This window comes from Camelina sativa, chromosome 9 (assembly GCF_030686135.1).
Source record: "Camelina sativa cultivar CO46 ecotype springtype chromosome 9, ASM3068613v1".
NCBI lineage: Eukaryota > Viridiplantae > Streptophyta > Magnoliopsida > Brassicales > Brassicaceae > Camelina > Camelina sativa.
Genome location: NC_141888.1, coordinates 39,149,339 through 39,165,032, shown reverse-complemented (window position 1 = coordinate 39,165,032; position 15,694 = coordinate 39,149,339). Strand labels below are relative to the sequence as shown.

Here is a 15,694-nt window from a genome sequence, read left to right as displayed (position 1 = left end):
ATGGGTCTTGGTTTCTGGGGTTATGCACTGATTCTTCCTCTGTTCTTGAAGCAGTTTCATTGCCAAGAACCTAACACAGATGGTTTCTTTGTTTCTGAATTCTTCAAGCAAATGGGTTTAAGCTCTGCTCAAGCTTATAACTTCTCTGCTCCTTTCTGTTCATGGCAAGGTTTGTTCTGTGATTCCAAGAATGAGCATGTGATTGTGTTAATTGCTTCTGGAATGGGTTTATCTGGTCAAATCCCTGACAACACCATTGGTAAACTCAGCAAGCTTCAATCTTTGGATCTTAGCAACAACAAAATCTCTGCTTTACCTTCTGATTTCTGGAGTTTGAACACTTTGAAGAACCTCAACCTCTCCTTCAACAACATCTCTGGGTCTTTCCCTAGCAATGTTGGGAATTTTGGGCAGCTTGAGTCACTTGACATCTCTGGAAACAACTTCTCTGGTGCAATCCCTGAAGCTGTGGATTCTCTTGTTAGCTTGAGAGTCTTGAAGCTTGATCACAATGGGTTTCAGATGTCAATCCCACGAGGACTTCTTGGTTGCCAATCTCTGGTTTCCATTGATCTCTCCTCAAACCAGCTTGAAGGGTCTCTTCCTGATGGGTTTGGCTCTGCATTTCCAAAGCTCAAAACTTTAAACCTCGCAAGAAACAAGATTTATGGCAAGGACACATATTTTGCTGATATGAAGTCCATCACTTCTCTCAACATTTCAGGGAATCAGTTTGAAGGTTCGTTGACAAATTTGTTCAAGGAGACTCTAGAAGTGGCTGATCTCAGCAAAAACCGGTTTCAAGATCATATCTCCTCTCAGGTAGACTCCAACTGGTTTGGTTTGATTTATCTTGACTTGTCTGAGAATGAGCTCAGTGGAGATATCTTCAAGAATCTAACACGGCTAAAGAAGCTTAAGCACTTGAATCTAGCTTGGAATAGATTCAATAGAGGGATATTTCCGAGGATTAAGATGCTTTCTGGTTTAGAGTATCTTAACTTGTCAAACACAAATCTTTCCGGTCACATACCTAGAGAGATCTCAGAGCTGAATGATTTGAGCACACTTGATGTTTCTGGAAACCATCTGTCAGGGAATATCCCACTATTGAGTATCAAGAACCTCGTGGCAATCGATGTTTCGAGGAATAATTTGACAGGAGAGATACCAATGTCTATCCTTGAGAAGCTCCCTTGGATGGAGAGATTCAACTTCTCTTTCAACAACTTAACATTTTGTTCTGGAAAGTTTTCAGATGAAACTTTGATCAGATCATTCTTTGGTTCTACAAATAGCTGTCCTATCGCTGCAAACCCGGCGCTCTTCAAGAAAAGAAGATCAGTCACTGGAGGACTCAAGCTGGCTTTGGCAGTGACGCTTTCTACAATGTGTTTACTCATTGGAGCATTGGTTTTTGTAGCATTTGGCTGCAGAAGGAAACAAAAATCAGGTGAAGCCAAAGATGTCTCATTAAAGGAGGAACAAAGTATTTCAGGTCCATTCTCTTTCCAAACGGATTCCACAACATGGGTGGCTGATGTGAAGCAGGCAAATGCAGTTCCTGTGGTTATCTTTGAGAAGCCATTGTTGAACATCACGTTTTCGGATCTCTTGTCTGCAACTTCCAACTTCGACAGAGACACTCTCTTAGCAGACGGTAAATTTGGTCCTGTTTACCGAGGTTTCCTCCCTGGTGGGATTCATGTAGCTGTAAAAGTTTTGGTCCACGGCTCAACTCTGAGTGACCAAGAAGCAGCTAGAGAGCTAGAGTTTCTTGGAAGGATCAAGCATCCAAATCTTGTTCCGTTAACTGGATACTGCATAGCCGGTGAACAAAGGATCGCTATTTACGAGTACATGGAAAATGGTAACTTGCAGAACCTGCTTCATGATCTGCCATTTGGAGTTCAGACAACAGATGATTGGAGCACAGATACATGGGAAGAAGAAACTGACAATGGTATCCGAAACATAGGGCATGAAGGTCCAGTGGCCACATGGCGGTTTAGGCACATGATAGCACTTGGAACTGCCCGAGCATTAGCATTTCTTCACCACGGTTGTTCACCGCCAATGATCCACAGGGATGTGAAAGCTAGTAGTGTTTATCTAGACCAGAACTTGGAGCCAAGATTATCTGATTTCGGTATAGCTAAAGTCTTTGGAAATGGTTTGGACGATGAGATTACTCATGGCTCACCTGGTTATCTACCTCCTGAGTTCTTGCAACCCGAACACGAGCTGCCAACACCGAAGTCCGATGTCTACTGCTTTGGGGTTGTTCTGTTTGAACTCATGACAGGGAAAAAGCCGATTGAAGATGATTATCTTGATGAGAAAGATACCAACTTGGTGAGTTGGGTTAGAAGTTTGGTCAGGAAGAATCAAGGATCAAAAGCTATTGATCCAAAAATCCAAGAGACAGGTTCAGACGAGCAAATGGAAGAAGCTCTCAAGATTGCATACCTCTGCACAGCTGATCTTCCTTCAAAGCGGCCAAGTATGCAGCAAGTAGTTGGTCTTCTTAAAGACATTGAACCGAGACCTAATCAATGAAACATCCATCACTTCTGAATCTCTGCAAAACTGTTGTTCTTTTCCTTTCTTTGCCTTTTTTTCAGTGTTTTGCTCTTTTCCATGGTTCTTTCAAGTTTCTTCATGTGTATCGGTTGTATATATAAGCTTGTTTGTGTTTACCTTAATCTCAAATGTTCTTAGCCCCAATAAAACTTGTGCACAAAGAGGTAATAAGACACAGCAGCTACAACTTGACTCCGAACATAATCTTATATAACACTAATTGTATTTGATAACATTCAAGAAATAATTTACTTCAAGAAATGGAGACAGGGGAAAAGCTTGCATATTAGGATGAAGAGGAAGCTTGAGTACTTGAATTCGAGCTCGAGCTCCCGTAGATGTAAGAGCTGAATCCCCAGAACGTCAGGATCAATGACAGGATTTTGAAGCCACTCATTGGATCATGCATCAATATGACAGCAGCAATGCTCGTGATGGGAACTCTCACGGCGTTAAGGACTCCTGCCATGACTGTGGATGCCAGAAACAAGACCGCAGTCGCCCCAAGAACACCAAGTTGAAACGTGACTGCACTCCAGACAAGAACCTGAGTGTACAAAGACTCGCCGCCTTTGAAACTCTTAGCTTCATGACTCATCCCTTGGAAATCGTTGCTCACAACCATCCCAAGAGTGGTAAACGCGAAAGCTATAAGCGAAACCATGACTTGCTGCTCCAAAGCAACGTGAAATGACCTTCTTCCAAGCAGTTTCACAAAGAGAAGCTCAGATAATGCGAAAATGAGCCCGTGAAGCGCAGACCCCATTATATCCCAAAAGAAACCTGCAAAGTACTGGCTGTTGGTTATATAACTGTACCGATCAGAGCTTGAATCCAACGCTATTATAGCCATAGCACCAGTTATTATCACAATGGAGTTGACAACAGAAGCATTCAGCGGGTTTTTAACAATGAGATAGCCAAACAAAGCAGAGAAGGCAAGCGACGAAGATGCAAGAAGAGAAGAAGTCGATGCAGGGAGGTACGCGTAGGCATAAGCATACATAAGGTTATCTGCAGCACTCAAGAAACCAAGCACAACATAAGAGAGAACAAGCTTTGCATTGAGAGGTGTAGGTTTGATCTTTTGAAAGATATATGTAGGAAGTAAGATGAGACAAGTGATTGGCCATCCAGCAACAGCAACCCAAGAGATGATCCATTTGCTTTTACCACCGTTGGAAAAGTAAAGACGTGACAGTAAACTAGAAGCCGGGAAAGCTATAAGCATTGCTGCACCGCTGAGGAGCAAGAGAATCCAATGTGAAATGGGTTTTGATTCGTAAGCTTCTTGTGTTGATTTCTTTACATTTGACATCCATTGTGAATATGAAAATGAAACAGATGGTCGTTCTGTTGTTTCCTCCATTAGAAGTCCTGAAACGTTAAGACAAATCTGATCAGAATTAAGCAAAACTTGACTGAGAATCTCTGCAGAGTTATCTGAAACACACTATTCACTATATGTACCAAAGATTCAAAGTAACCGATGAAGAAACAATAGATGACGGCTTCTAGAATCGGAATCAATCAACACTCATACACACTAAAAATCAAAACTTTTTGGAAATTTTCGAATGAATCTAGACCAAAATCGTCTCAAGGTTTCACCAAATATTAAAAAAATCTCAGCTTTGATCAGATTCTTATGATTATATCTCAGCCCTAACTACAGAAACAGGATTGTTCAACAAGAAAAGGCACAGAATTGTTTTAAAAAAAAAACCTTAAAAGTTTTCAAATTTACTGAAGTTTTCGATGATTAGAATCAAATTCATCAAGTAAACACAAAAATTGAGAAAGAAAAAACAGAGTAAATTTAAAAAAAAAAAAAAATCAAAATTGAGAGTTAAAGAGTACTCACTGACTGATAAATTTGACTCGGGATTATCGTCTTTGAAAGATGTCATTTTTTAAAAAAAAAGCTTATTTATTATTTCTTGAAGGGGAGTCCCAAATTTTCAGGTGAAGGAAGAAACAGAGCATGCGATGATTTAGGCCTCATGAGCTTTATGAGTTCACGGATCCATAGCCGTCTGATTCGCTAACTGACTTTTAACGGCTGAGATCTTCAGTTTGTAAATTATTGCCATGACATGGTGAAAATGACCACTTTACTGGGTTTTTTTTTTTTTGGCACGTTTTTGAACTATTCTCAATGGTTGTTGTTGGTAGAGAAAATTATTAGATTTTTTTAGATTTTTGTCTTAAAATTATTACTTTCTACTTCCAGAACCAAGTTTTTTAGTATAATTGATGTATTGTATTTGTATGGGTTTTGAGTCTTTATTTTCTCTATTATTTTATAGTAACTTTTACTAAGTCAAAGTATATTCTTATACAATCTCCAATGTATATATCTTTACTTGTTACTCTAAAATAGAATAACTTTATAATAAAGCATGATTTTTCTCCAATATATCACTCTATTTTTTACTCTAAAATAAAGTTAGTGTAAAATCATTCATTCTTTCGGTATTCAATTGTTCATTTTTTCGGTATCTCCAGATAGTTTAACGAGTTCATTCTTTCGGTATTCAATCATGTTTTAGCTAAGTCACGGCTCGTCTATTAAAAGGAGAGTTTTTGTACTTGCCTTAAAATTCTTTACAACATATTTGTTAGATTCATATTTGATATAATCGTGTTTTGTATAAAGTATTTCTGTGTTCAAACACTCAAGAGAGGGCGATTGAAGCCTGAGCGCGCGGAATACAATTTCGTGGGACTATATATATGTAATATGCCCTTGTTTGAAACAAAAATATATGATATTAAATGTAATTATGCCACATTCAATCTAAAGGAACGGGATTGAAGAGTAAGGACATGACACGATCAACAATTTTGGCTTTTTCAGGAGAGCCATGGCCATCGCCATATTGATACATGCATTGTGACATGCGTGTCAAATTCATGACAGTTTCTATAAAATCATGATGGAGTAGCGAAGAACTATGATGAGCCATTTTCTCGTTATTCATCTCATCCCACAAGTCCTGAATCATTTGCCGTAAGTACAAACAAGCCTTCTCCTCTGAAGCCCCGGTCTCATTCATGTAGCTCTGGATGGATTTATAGACGTCTCCTCTCGCCAATTCATCCTATACATACATACATACATACATACATACATATATTATATATATATATCAATAAGGCCAGTTCGCACATCACTTACATACATAAACTAGAACCATTTTTCTAACTTCCTATATAGGCATGTTAATTTTTGTTCCATCCATTTATATGACCGACCAGCCTCCAAATAATAAATCTAAAAATCAAACCTATAATTAATGAGTTTGGGAAGAAGTTGTTATACTTGTGAGGTTGCAAAATCGTTGGCTAGACGAACCACAGAGGCAGAGCATCGGACAATGTTTTGCTGATGTTGGGACAAAGTCTCCAAGACCTGAATAAAGAGTTGGTCGGAGTATACGCAGTAGAAGTGAACATATATCATTGGGATTGATATTGAAATCCAAGCATTGTGCATGTATTCCTCCAGATTTGGTTTGTACTTTCTTCTGTACCACTTTGCTTCTACTAAATATGCTTTGCATAGATCTGTCCACTAAATTTAAGATAATTTGGAAAACAAATTTTTTTTTTTCATTAGTTACAACATGAAGGATTATGTAAGAATTGTTTCTATGTTTTAAGAAATTTGTTAATTATATTTAAAATTGCAAGTACTTCACAGAGATTTTTTTTAGAATTATTTTATAGATATAATAAATTAATTTTTAAAATATTAGAATAAAACAATATATATGGGGAAAAAATTACTTACAGACTTTTTTAGAAACGTGATCACGTTAATATTTTTCTTCCTGAGAATATCACGTCCAATGCTATTGACTTCATTGTACATAACACGAAAACACAACTTCATGTAGTCGGGGAGTTCATCAAGGCGATTTACATCCCAACTGCAACACAAATTATATAGACAATTCAATCAGTAATCTATATAATGACCAGAAATTAAAGTAGAGAGATAAAATTATCAGTGTATCACCTTTCAACCGCGACAGTGAAAAGTTGAAGTTCTTCAATAGTACCGTAGATATCGTAGATGTCATCCGTCATTGTAATAAGTGCATTTACTTTAGTCATTATTCGACGAACGTAACCAAATTGAGGCTCGTGGATATGCCCAATAGTCCAAAAATAATTCTCCACTATTCTGTCTCTTGCAAAGTGAAGTTGATTACCTAAACCTGTCTCCCTCCACCAGCTTTACGCCACATTTAAAGCAAAAGTAAAACAAACTAAGTATAATTTATATATACAGTTTGGTGTCCGGATCAATTGTCCTGACTATTCATTACGATCTTGTGATCATTTGTCGGGCTGGTGATTGTTTCTACCCATTTCGAGATATAGTCGACTGCCACTAGGATGTACATGTTTCCATTCGAGGGTGGGTTGAAAGGTTCTATAAAATCTATTCCACTCTTTGGATTTACAACAACCGACACATAAGTTTATTTTAATTTTAAAAATCTAAACCAAGCCAATATTTAACTTTCCTTAATTAAAAGTATACATAATTTGTTTCTTTAATTTGTTTTGCTTTTCTAACCTAATTTTGATTTATTTTTTTAATGAAATATTAGATGGAAAATTCTGATTGGTTTAGAGGAGAGTGGGTGAACAAAAAAGTTTTCCTCTAGGAGTGAACTTAAGTATTTTTCTTTTAGGTGATCTCAATGATATTACCTAAAATAGCTATATGACTTCTAGTAATTTAATATTAATTTTTATTAGTTTGACTGTTCAAAATAATAATATGAACTTCCAGTAATATAATATTATTACCTGGAAACGTATTTGAGTTCTTCTTGATGAATAGCTTGTACGATGTTGAAATCGATTTTGGCGAATTTAATTACGACAAGTTTCTTGTTGTGTCTCTTTCCATAAAAATCTATGTACCATCTTGTGGCTAGCCTTCTCATTCGCCAATAGTAGGGCATATCTAACGCTTGGACCACCATCTCCCTTAGGCCTACGTCACAAGACTCAAAATCTTTATCACTTTGAGTATCAACAAAGTCTCTGAGTTTTTGTGTTGCAAAAGGTCTGATGAATTTTTGCAGTTTGGTATCCGACTTTGTCGAAAGATATGACGCTTCGTAAAGAGATAGTAGACCATTTATATCATCACTCTCAAATTCCCCACTGGTTTCCATGAAAACATCGAATACATCTGTATAATAAATAAATAAATTCATTAGTGGGTTATATATGTCAGGCCAAATTTCTATATAAGTGATGATATTTTTGGATGAATATGATGATAACAACCTTCTGAAACATTGAAACCACGTTGTCGAAAAAGTCGGAATTGGACGGCGGTAGCATGTAGATCTTTTCCCATGCATGTCAATTCTATGCTTTTGATAAGAATCTGTTAAAATGTTTTCAATTTCACGTTCGAAATGGTAAGAAACCCCGAGTTTCTGTAGAGCGTCAATCAGCTCCAACTGGTCGAGATAAGTCTTCTTCTCGTCAACTAGCATCTCTCTCACCTTTTCCTTCAACAAATCTCTCTCTTGCACACATTTAGCTGTCTGAATACAGCGTCATCGAACATAGCTATCAACATTGTACTCAATAATACAACATAATATTCATAAGGATTACGTAAGTACCGCGTATTTATTCTTGATGGAGAGGAGATGGCGGTGGTCCCAACGAGACGGTGGATAGTTTGCGGAACGACGTAGAACAACGGTAGACTCATCCGGTGTCATTTTGGCCATTGTGGTCCATTTGAAATACTGAGAACGTGGAAGAGTATTAGCAAGTGCATTATTGTAAATGAGAGCTGAACCTATCTGCAGTAAAGTGGCCATTACACAAAAGTATTACACTACTTGAATTTGGTTTAGATGTAAGTCCCTATATATAAATATATAATATATACAAGCTTCGTATGTTGTCGTCGTTTTTTCCGGGAAAACACGTATCTGTTTTAATTACTCCGTATAATATAAGGTGATTTATTGGTCACATAAATTTGTCTTGAGAAAAAAGAATCTTACGAAGGGCGTCACGTTTACATGGTGAACGATGGTGATAGTCTGATAGATATCACATGTTGTCGAAGATGACGCCATTGACCTGTGTTGTCATTCATCACCACAAATAACAAAATTAAATAAAATTCATATCATAGTTGATATATAACCATCATATTTATTATTTCAAAGGAAATCTTTGTTAGGTTTCCTTCCATTTTTTTTTCTTTGAAGTGAAAAGTTTATATATACACATTTACAAAGCCAACCAGGTGGTCAAGTGGTTCACATGTCTATCTATGGTCTCCACTTTACACGGTGGGGTGGAACTATCGCTTTAAGTCCCCAATTTCATAATTTGTGTGTATTCTTGTGAAAGTTCTATAATGTCGATGTTGGCAATCGTATGATATCAGTTTTATATAGCCTAAACCAAATACAATTTCGTGGAACTTTATATCTGGTTATCTAAAACCCATATGATAGTTAATGTAATATGAAGTTTAATCTAAAGATATCGGATTGAAGAGTATAGACATTACACGATCAACAATTTTGGCTTTTTCGGGAGAGCCATGGCCATCGCCATACTGATACATGCATAGCGACATACGTGCCAAATTTATCACAGTTTCCATAAAATCATGATTGAGTAGCGAAGAGTTATGTGCCATTTTTTCGTAATTCATTTCATCCCACAGGTCGTTGATCATCTGTCGCACGTGCGAACGCGCCTTCTCCTCTGAAGCTCCGGTCTCATTCATGTAACATTGGATGGATTTATGGACGTCTCCTCTCGCCAATTCATCCTATATTTTATTTACATACATACACATATTCATATAATCATATGTAGATAAAAAGATGGCCATATTAGTGCTATATACAGTTCCAGTTCACTTTATATTTTTAATCAATTCTTAAAAGTATAAGGAGAGTAGAATTTGTAACCCTATTTCTGGTAAACGCAAAATTCTAATGGTGGTAAAGTATATTTTATTAGTATTTATAAAATACATTAGAAACAAAATGTATAATTCATATAAAAACAAAACAAAAACTTCAAGTTAATCGATTTTATAAATTAAAAAAAAAAACTCAATAATCTTTCAAAAACAAAATGAAAACAAAAATTCCATTTTTAATAGGGATACTTCTGCATCTTTCAATCACATATATAGACTACTTATTTCGGTTACCGTTTCCATCAATTAGTTCCATTAGTTATCGACAATGTGTTATGCATCCAACCCTGTGCCTCTAGCTACTTTGGAAGAAAGTATTTTACCGGTGAGGTTACAAGGTCGTTGGCTAGACGGAACACGGAGGCAGAGCTTCGGACGAGATTTTGTTGGTGTTTGGACAAAGTCTCCAAGACCTGAACAGAGAGTTGGTCGGAAAACACGCAGTAGAAGTGAAGAAATATCGTAGGGGCCGATATTGAAATCGAAGCATTTTGCATGTACTCTTCCAGATTTGGTTTGTGTCCTCTTTTGTACCACTTGGCTTCTATTAAATATGCCTTGCATACATCTGTCCACTAAATTTAAGATAATTGCAAAACTAGTATTACGTACAACATATGAAAGTTCATATGGTCTAAATTATGTAAGAAATAAAGAATTATCCAGTGTTTAAAAATATGAAATTATGTAAGGATGGTTTCTGTACATTAACAAAGTTGTTAACCAAATTTTTTCTTACAAAAAGAAATAAATTTAAAGAGGAAAAATAACTATTTTTTTTTAACATAAAAAGATATCTTACATATATAAATAAATTAATTGTAAGGAAAATGGATTGACCAAAAATTTCTTGTTTAAAAAAATATTTATAAGATATTTATTTATTTATATACTTACAGATTTTTTGAGGAAGGGAATCACGTTGATATTTTTTTCTCTGAGTACATCACATCCGATGCTATTGACTTCATTGTATACAACACAAAAACACGACCTCATGTACTCGGGGAGTTCATCAAGACAATTTATGTCCCAACTGCAACATATTTATATACACAATTCAATCAAGTAATCTTATATAACATTATATATATAAAATAACAAGAAATTGAAATATAAATTAATTAAAAGTGTGGGGGTGTCTTTACTTTTCAAACGCGACAGTGAAAAGTTGGAGTTCTTCAAGAGTGCCATAGATATCGTAGATATCATCAATAGTAGTAAGAAGTGAATTTATTTTAGTCATTATTCGTCGAACGTATCCATATTGAGGCTCTTGGATTTGTCCGATCGTCCAAAAATAATTTTCCACTATTCTGTCCCTTGCAAAGTGGAGTTGCTTACCTAAACCCGTCTCCTTCCACCAACTTAACACCACATATAAAGCAAGTGCAAAATAAGAGGATAAAATAATCTCTATAGTTTTATAATATGTTATATCAATTTTTAATTCAAGGTTTCAAAAATAAATATTTTTGCGTGACCACTTTATGTAACTTAGTAGTGATATCGTACAAGTGTCGCGGTGTGTTACCATGCATCCGAATTCCGAGTTGATAATATTTGGTGAAATGTATGTTGTTGACAATATTATGTGCAGTAAGAGTTTCAAATAATATTATATCATGTAAACTTCATGAATTTTAATCAACAACTTATTAGTTAATCTATGGCTTATGTACTTGATTATATCATAATTTCTTATAAATTTAAGATACCTGAAAAAGTAGCTATATGACTTCTATTAATTTAATATTACCTGGAAACGTATTTGAGTTCTTCTTGATGAATAGCTTGTACGATGTTGAAATCGATCTTCGCCAACTCAACTAGGACAGGGTTCTTATTATGTCTCTTTCCATACACATCTATGTACCATCTCGTGGCTAGCCTTCTCATTCGCCAATGGTAGGGCATATCTAACGCTTGGACCACCATCTCCCCGACGTTGCACGACCCAAAATCTTCATTACTATGAGTATCAACAAAATCTCTGAGTTGTTGTGTTGCGAAAGGTCTGATTAATATTTGCAGTTTAGTATCCGACTTTGTCGAAAGATATGACGCTTCATAAAGAGATATGAAACCATTTATATCATCACTGTCATATATATACTTCCCACAATTTTCCATGAAAACATCGAATACATCTGTAACAAACACAATTTCATTGTATATATAAGATCAAGTATTCATCAGAAAACAAAAATTTAACATATATAAGAAACGATATTTTCTTTTTTTAATGAGTATGAAAATAAATAACCTTCTGAAACATTGAAACCACGTTGTCTGAAAAGTCGGAATTCGAGTGCGGTGGCATGTAAGTCACATTCCCTGATGTTTATTCTATCTTTCTGATAAGAAGATATTAAAAAGTTTTTGATTTCCGCTTCAAAATGATATGAAACCCCGAGTTTATGTAGATCGTCAATGAACTCCAATTGGTAGAGATAAGTCTTTTTCTCATCATCGAACATCTTTCTCACTTTTTCCTTCAACAGATCTCTCTCCCGTACGTTTTTATTATTCTGAATTCAGTGTCATTGAATATAGAAGGCTATAAACATAGTCCTATATAACATCATTTATAGAACTATTTTTTTTTTAGGGAATGTGTACGTACCGCATATCCATTTTCCACTGAGATGATATGGTGATGGTCCCAAAGAGAAGGCTGATAGTTTGCAGAACGGCGACGAACTATTGTTGACTTATCATCACGTGGTGTCATTTTGGCCACAATGGTGCATGCAGAAGCCTTAGGACGTGGAAGAGTCTTCGGAAGGGCATTACTGTAAATAAGAGCTGAACCTGTCTGCCCTAGAGTGGCCATTTGAATGAATTACGCTACTTACCTTTTCAGATGTGTGTGTATATATACACAAGCAAAAAAAGGAAAATATATAGATAGACACGGAAAGTTTTTATGCTGTCATTGTTTTTGCCATGAATCACGTTATTATGGTGGTTGATCATATTTGGTCAGATACTAATTTGCCTTTCCATAAAAAGAACCAACTAAAGGCGTCTCAAGTAAAGGTTACTTACTATCCACACACTTCTAACAAGGTGAACGAAGTCACATGTTAAAGTTGAAGATGAAGCCAATGACAGATCGGTTGATGTCAGGCCTGACCACAAAATATAACCAATGTATATATTATTTAAAAAGTAAATAAAGAAACATTTGACTGTCAATCAAACCTAAAATAATAATAATAATGTTCTTGGAACGAATAAGCAAGTATATAACTTTAATTTTGTAAGCATTTACAATACCACCAACTAATTTATGGTGTTTAAGTGGTTGAAAAGTGATGTCTTAAATAAGGACATAGCACATAATTAAAGCATGATGCTAGAACACACAACAAAACCATTCATAGGACATGAAACCCACGAATCCCACAGATCCCCCCCCCCCCCAATTCTCTTCTCTGTTGTACGGATGCATCTTGGAAGGAAGACGGACAGACGGGTATTGGATGGATCTGCAAAGATTCACAAGAACACATCTTATTTGAAGGCTCTGCATCTCTGTCGGTGGTTGCCTCACCACTGATGGCCGAAGCAAAGGCAGTTCTCACAGCGATGAGAACAGCCCTTGAATCGGAAATCAGAGACATTCTTTTTGCTTCTGACTCGCTAACCCTAGTCGAAGCCCTTAATCAGAAGATATTTCACAAGGAACTTCACAGGATTGCTCACGATCTCTTGTCTCTCTCTTTGATGTTTAACCTTTGCTCTTTCCGTTTTATCTCTAGATCTCTCAATAGTCAAGCAGATGCTTTGGCAAAAAGGGCTCGTCCCTTCACCTGTACTCACAATTAATTAAGTAATGAGAATCTTATTTTGACCAAAAAAAAAAAAGGACATGAAACCCACTAATCACAGCAATCCAATTGAATTGTTTGCAAATTAATCCTTTTTAGGCGGTTAGTTACTATTGTTTTTTTTTTGTATCAAATGTATAATTTATTCATAAAAAAAGGACCATGGCTACAATATATGCATTCTTTAGCTGAGATTTTTAATGACATCAAAACACATTAGAGTTTTAAAAGAAGAAAATAGAGTTGAAATTGAGGGAGTTTAGTGGCCAAGAATGCAGCAGATCACGCCCTTATCCTAAACCATTCACGTAGGCCATCCTCAAACTTTCCCTGACATTGCAGCGTCGATAGGCTCCAAATTGGCGAATAATTGACAAAAGAAGTGAGAGAAAGAAAAAAAACCAGTAATTGGTATTATGTAGCGCACCGTGAATTATTCATAGAGCCTTTTGAAAATACTAGGATGGTTAAAATTGAGTTCGATGTGCCATATGTAGATACATACGATGAATGGCAATATATTAAGGGCAATTTCCTACTTCCAAGGAACATCTCCTACAAGCATCCAATATTCCTCTTTATTCTTGGTACATTGTGATATAGTCCGATGAGCTATTAAGACAATTCAGAACCACATATTACCCTTCATTGTCATGCATCTTTGAGTGTTTGGTCCTACAATCCGACATTCCGATCAATCAAAACCAGCAATTAATTGTAGAAGTGACAAAATTAGAAAAGGAGTGTCCACTTGAAAGCGGAATGACATGGAATCCCGTGAAATATAATTAAAGCTCAACGCTTCCATTCCCGAATAAGTATAAAGTCTAAATTAAAACCTCTTTATGATTTAGTCTTACAAAAAAAAAAAGAGTCAAAATAAATAAAAGTGATCAATGTATAGAGCTTCTATTTCGTTTCGTCCACTAAGTCCAATGAAATCAATCAATCGAGGCATATCTTTCAGACTCATTCATCGTTTAATTATTGAGCATTAGTGAATGGTTTAGGAAGTATTGAAGAAGACATAATATTTCAAATGGTTAACAAATAAAAAAAAGTGCCACTATTATCATAAAAAAAAGTGCCACTATTCGTATTTCCCTAGCATAACTTCGTGTACTATTTTTTTTCGTGTACATTCTCATACTTGCAAGTTGTAAATACGTTCTCTTGTGGTCTTCATATTTTAAATATTTTAGTTGGGCCAATTTTTGGTATTGTTGGGCCGAGTTAAATTCCAAACCTTACTCGCATATGCGAGAAATGTGTTACCCTTACTCGCATATTCATTAATAATTCATGCTTATATTTTTTTTTCCTGTAGACGCATAATAACATTTTGTTCCAAAACAAAAGTATCCGTTTACAAATCAGGAAAAAATCATATATATATATAACTTATGATTTTCAAAACCCAAAATGGACAACCCGAACCAGAAACTGAATCCTAAGACTGTTGGAGGACAAGTGGATATCAATTAAAGCTTTCAAAGTTAGATATTATAAGTATTAACTTGATTTTATGTTCTTATTTTCCTTTTCTTTCTATTGTTCTTTCAGCCATGTAGGTTGGTTTATCTTTGATTATTTAAAACTTGCCTCCAGGATTTAGATGGCGTAGAAGATTGTCCATCCATAAGTCGACATCTCTGATTTTTAATATTATGCGCTTAGCTTTGTAGAATATATACATAGTAAAACGTTAATAAAAAATCGATGTTCCAATTATATCTGTTCGTTGACAAAAAAAAAGTTAGAAAAATAGTGGTATTGATTAGGCTAAGCATCCAAATATTTTTAACTAGCAATAAAGGAAAAGAGGATAACACAAGAGAAAAGTAAACTAATCCTCAAGGTATCAATCGACAATATTTGTGGTTGTTCTTTCCAAAAAAAAAAAGTTGGTGTACTTATATTGGTAATTTCCCCGTTTTCTTAATGTTTTAATGGGGAGTTAATTTGTTTTATAGTTAATACTTAAAACTAATTAAAGACCGATCACTATGTCTCTCATCTTACCATACTCAAACTCAATCTCTATGGAAAGAGTTCGCTAGATTTCAAACTACATCGTATACTATTCAACATTTGGTAGCTGAGAAATAAATGAATATTGTTATTGTCTACTTTCTAACCAAGAACTGAAACAAAAAGCTGTTAGACTACCTTTCTATCAGCCTTTCAAGTTTCTCATCCGATCCATACATGTCCAATATTATCCTAATGAAGCCTGATCAGCTTCAAACTAATTCTTCTTGCAAATTAGAATGCTAAA

At 35.5% G+C, this 15,694-nt stretch overlaps 4 protein-coding genes and 1 pseudogene across 5 annotated transcripts; 1 reads left to right on the top strand and 4 right to left on the bottom strand.

Annotated features, from left to right (window-relative positions):
* Window positions 1–2,732, top strand: LOC104713868 (putative LRR receptor-like serine/threonine-protein kinase At2g24230 pseudogene; annotated as a pseudogene). Its single transcript, XR_015566700.1, has one exon. The product of XR_015566700.1 is annotated as a putative LRR receptor-like serine/threonine-protein kinase At2g24230 pseudogene (transcript).
* Window positions 2,696–4,626, bottom strand: LOC104713867 (putative purine permease 5). Its single transcript, XM_010431085.2, has 2 exons — window positions 4,448–4,626; window positions 2,696–3,960 (listed from the first exon to the last, which is right to left on the bottom strand). The coding sequence occupies exons 1-2, from the start codon at window positions 4,491–4,493 to the stop codon at window positions 2,870–2,872; spliced, it is 1,137 nt and encodes a 378-aa protein (XP_010429387.1). The 5' UTR covers window positions 4,494–4,626; the 3' UTR covers window positions 2,696–2,869.
* Window positions 4,627–5,335: 709 nt separating this feature from the next.
* LOC104713866 (tricyclene synthase, chloroplastic-like) lies at window positions 5,336–7,917 on the bottom strand. Its single transcript, XM_087464759.1, has 6 exons — window positions 7,900–7,917; window positions 7,411–7,801; window positions 6,608–6,826; window positions 6,380–6,518; window positions 5,909–6,160; window positions 5,336–5,687 (listed from the first exon to the last, which is right to left on the bottom strand). Exons 2-6 carry the CDS (start codon window positions 7,782–7,784, stop codon window positions 5,379–5,381), a joined length of 1,293 nt encoding a protein of 430 aa, XP_087320885.1. The 5' UTR covers window positions 7,785–7,801; window positions 7,900–7,917; the 3' UTR covers window positions 5,336–5,378.
* Window positions 7,856–8,714, bottom strand: LOC147939278 (tricyclene synthase, chloroplastic-like). The gene is made up of 4 exons (XM_087465922.1): window positions 8,640–8,714; window positions 8,247–8,432; window positions 8,046–8,165; window positions 7,856–8,002 (listed from the first exon to the last, which is right to left on the bottom strand). Exons 1-4 carry the CDS (start codon window positions 8,712–8,714, stop codon window positions 7,856–7,858), a joined length of 528 nt encoding a protein of 175 aa, XP_087322048.1.
* Window positions 8,715–9,117: 403 nt separating this feature from the next.
* LOC104713865 (tricyclene synthase, chloroplastic) lies at window positions 9,118–12,614 on the bottom strand. Its single transcript, XM_010431084.3, has 7 exons — window positions 12,207–12,614; window positions 11,847–12,111; window positions 11,340–11,730; window positions 10,729–10,947; window positions 10,478–10,616; window positions 9,904–10,155; window positions 9,118–9,424 (listed from the first exon to the last, which is right to left on the bottom strand). Exons 1-7 carry the CDS (start codon window positions 12,414–12,416, stop codon window positions 9,119–9,121), a joined length of 1,782 nt encoding a protein of 593 aa, XP_010429386.2. The 5' UTR covers window positions 12,417–12,614; the 3' UTR covers window position 9,118.
* Between the last annotated feature and the right edge of the window lie 3,080 nt (window positions 12,615–15,694).

What these genes read in the sequence shown, in the direction of transcription:
- LOC104713867 (XM_010431085.2), bottom strand. Translation starts at nt 4,493, where the DNA reads ATGACATCTTTCAAAGACGATAATCCCGAGTCAAATTTATCAGTCA. An exon ending in CGAGTCAAATTTATCAGTCA is followed by an intron (nt 3,961 to 4,447) that starts GTGAGTACTCTT and finishes TTAACGTTTCAG; the next exon opens with GACTTCTAATGGAGGAAACA.
- LOC104713866 (XM_087464759.1), bottom strand. Translation starts at nt 7,784, where the DNA reads ATGGAAACCAGTGGGGAATTTGAGAGTGATGATATAAATGGTCTACTA. An exon ending in TTCACTGTCGCGGTTGAAAG is followed by an intron (nt 6,519 to 6,607) that starts GTGATACACTGA and finishes TTTGTGTTGCAG; the next exon opens with TTGGGATGTAAATCGCCTTG. An exon ending in TCACGTTTCTAAAAAAGTCT is followed by an intron (nt 6,161 to 6,379) that starts GTAAGTAATTTT and finishes TCTTAAATTTAG; the next exon opens with TGGACAGATCTATGCAAAGC.
- LOC147939278 (XM_087465922.1), bottom strand. Translation starts at nt 8,714, where the DNA reads ATGGCGTCATCTTCGACAACATGTGATATCTATCAGACTATCACCATC. An exon ending in CCATCAAGAATAAATACGCG is followed by an intron (nt 8,166 to 8,246) that starts GTACTTACGTAA and finishes CGCTGTATTCAG; the next exon opens with ACAGCTAAATGTGTGCAAGA. An exon ending in ACGCTCTACAGAAACTCGGG is followed by an intron (nt 8,003 to 8,045) that starts GTTTCTTACCAT and finishes ACATTTTAACAG; the next exon opens with ATTCTTATCAAAAGCATAGA.
- LOC104713865 (XM_010431084.3), bottom strand. Translation starts at nt 12,416, where the DNA reads ATGGCCACTCTAGGGCAGACAGGTTCAGCTCTTATTTACAGTAATGCC. An exon ending in CAGTGGAAAATGGATATGCG is followed by an intron (nt 12,112 to 12,206) that starts GTACGTACACAT and finishes CACTGAATTCAG; the next exon opens with AATAATAAAAACGTACGGGA. An exon ending in TGGTTTCAATGTTTCAGAAG is followed by an intron (nt 11,731 to 11,846) that starts GTTATTTATTTT and finishes TGTTTGTTACAG; the next exon opens with ATGTATTCGATGTTTTCATG.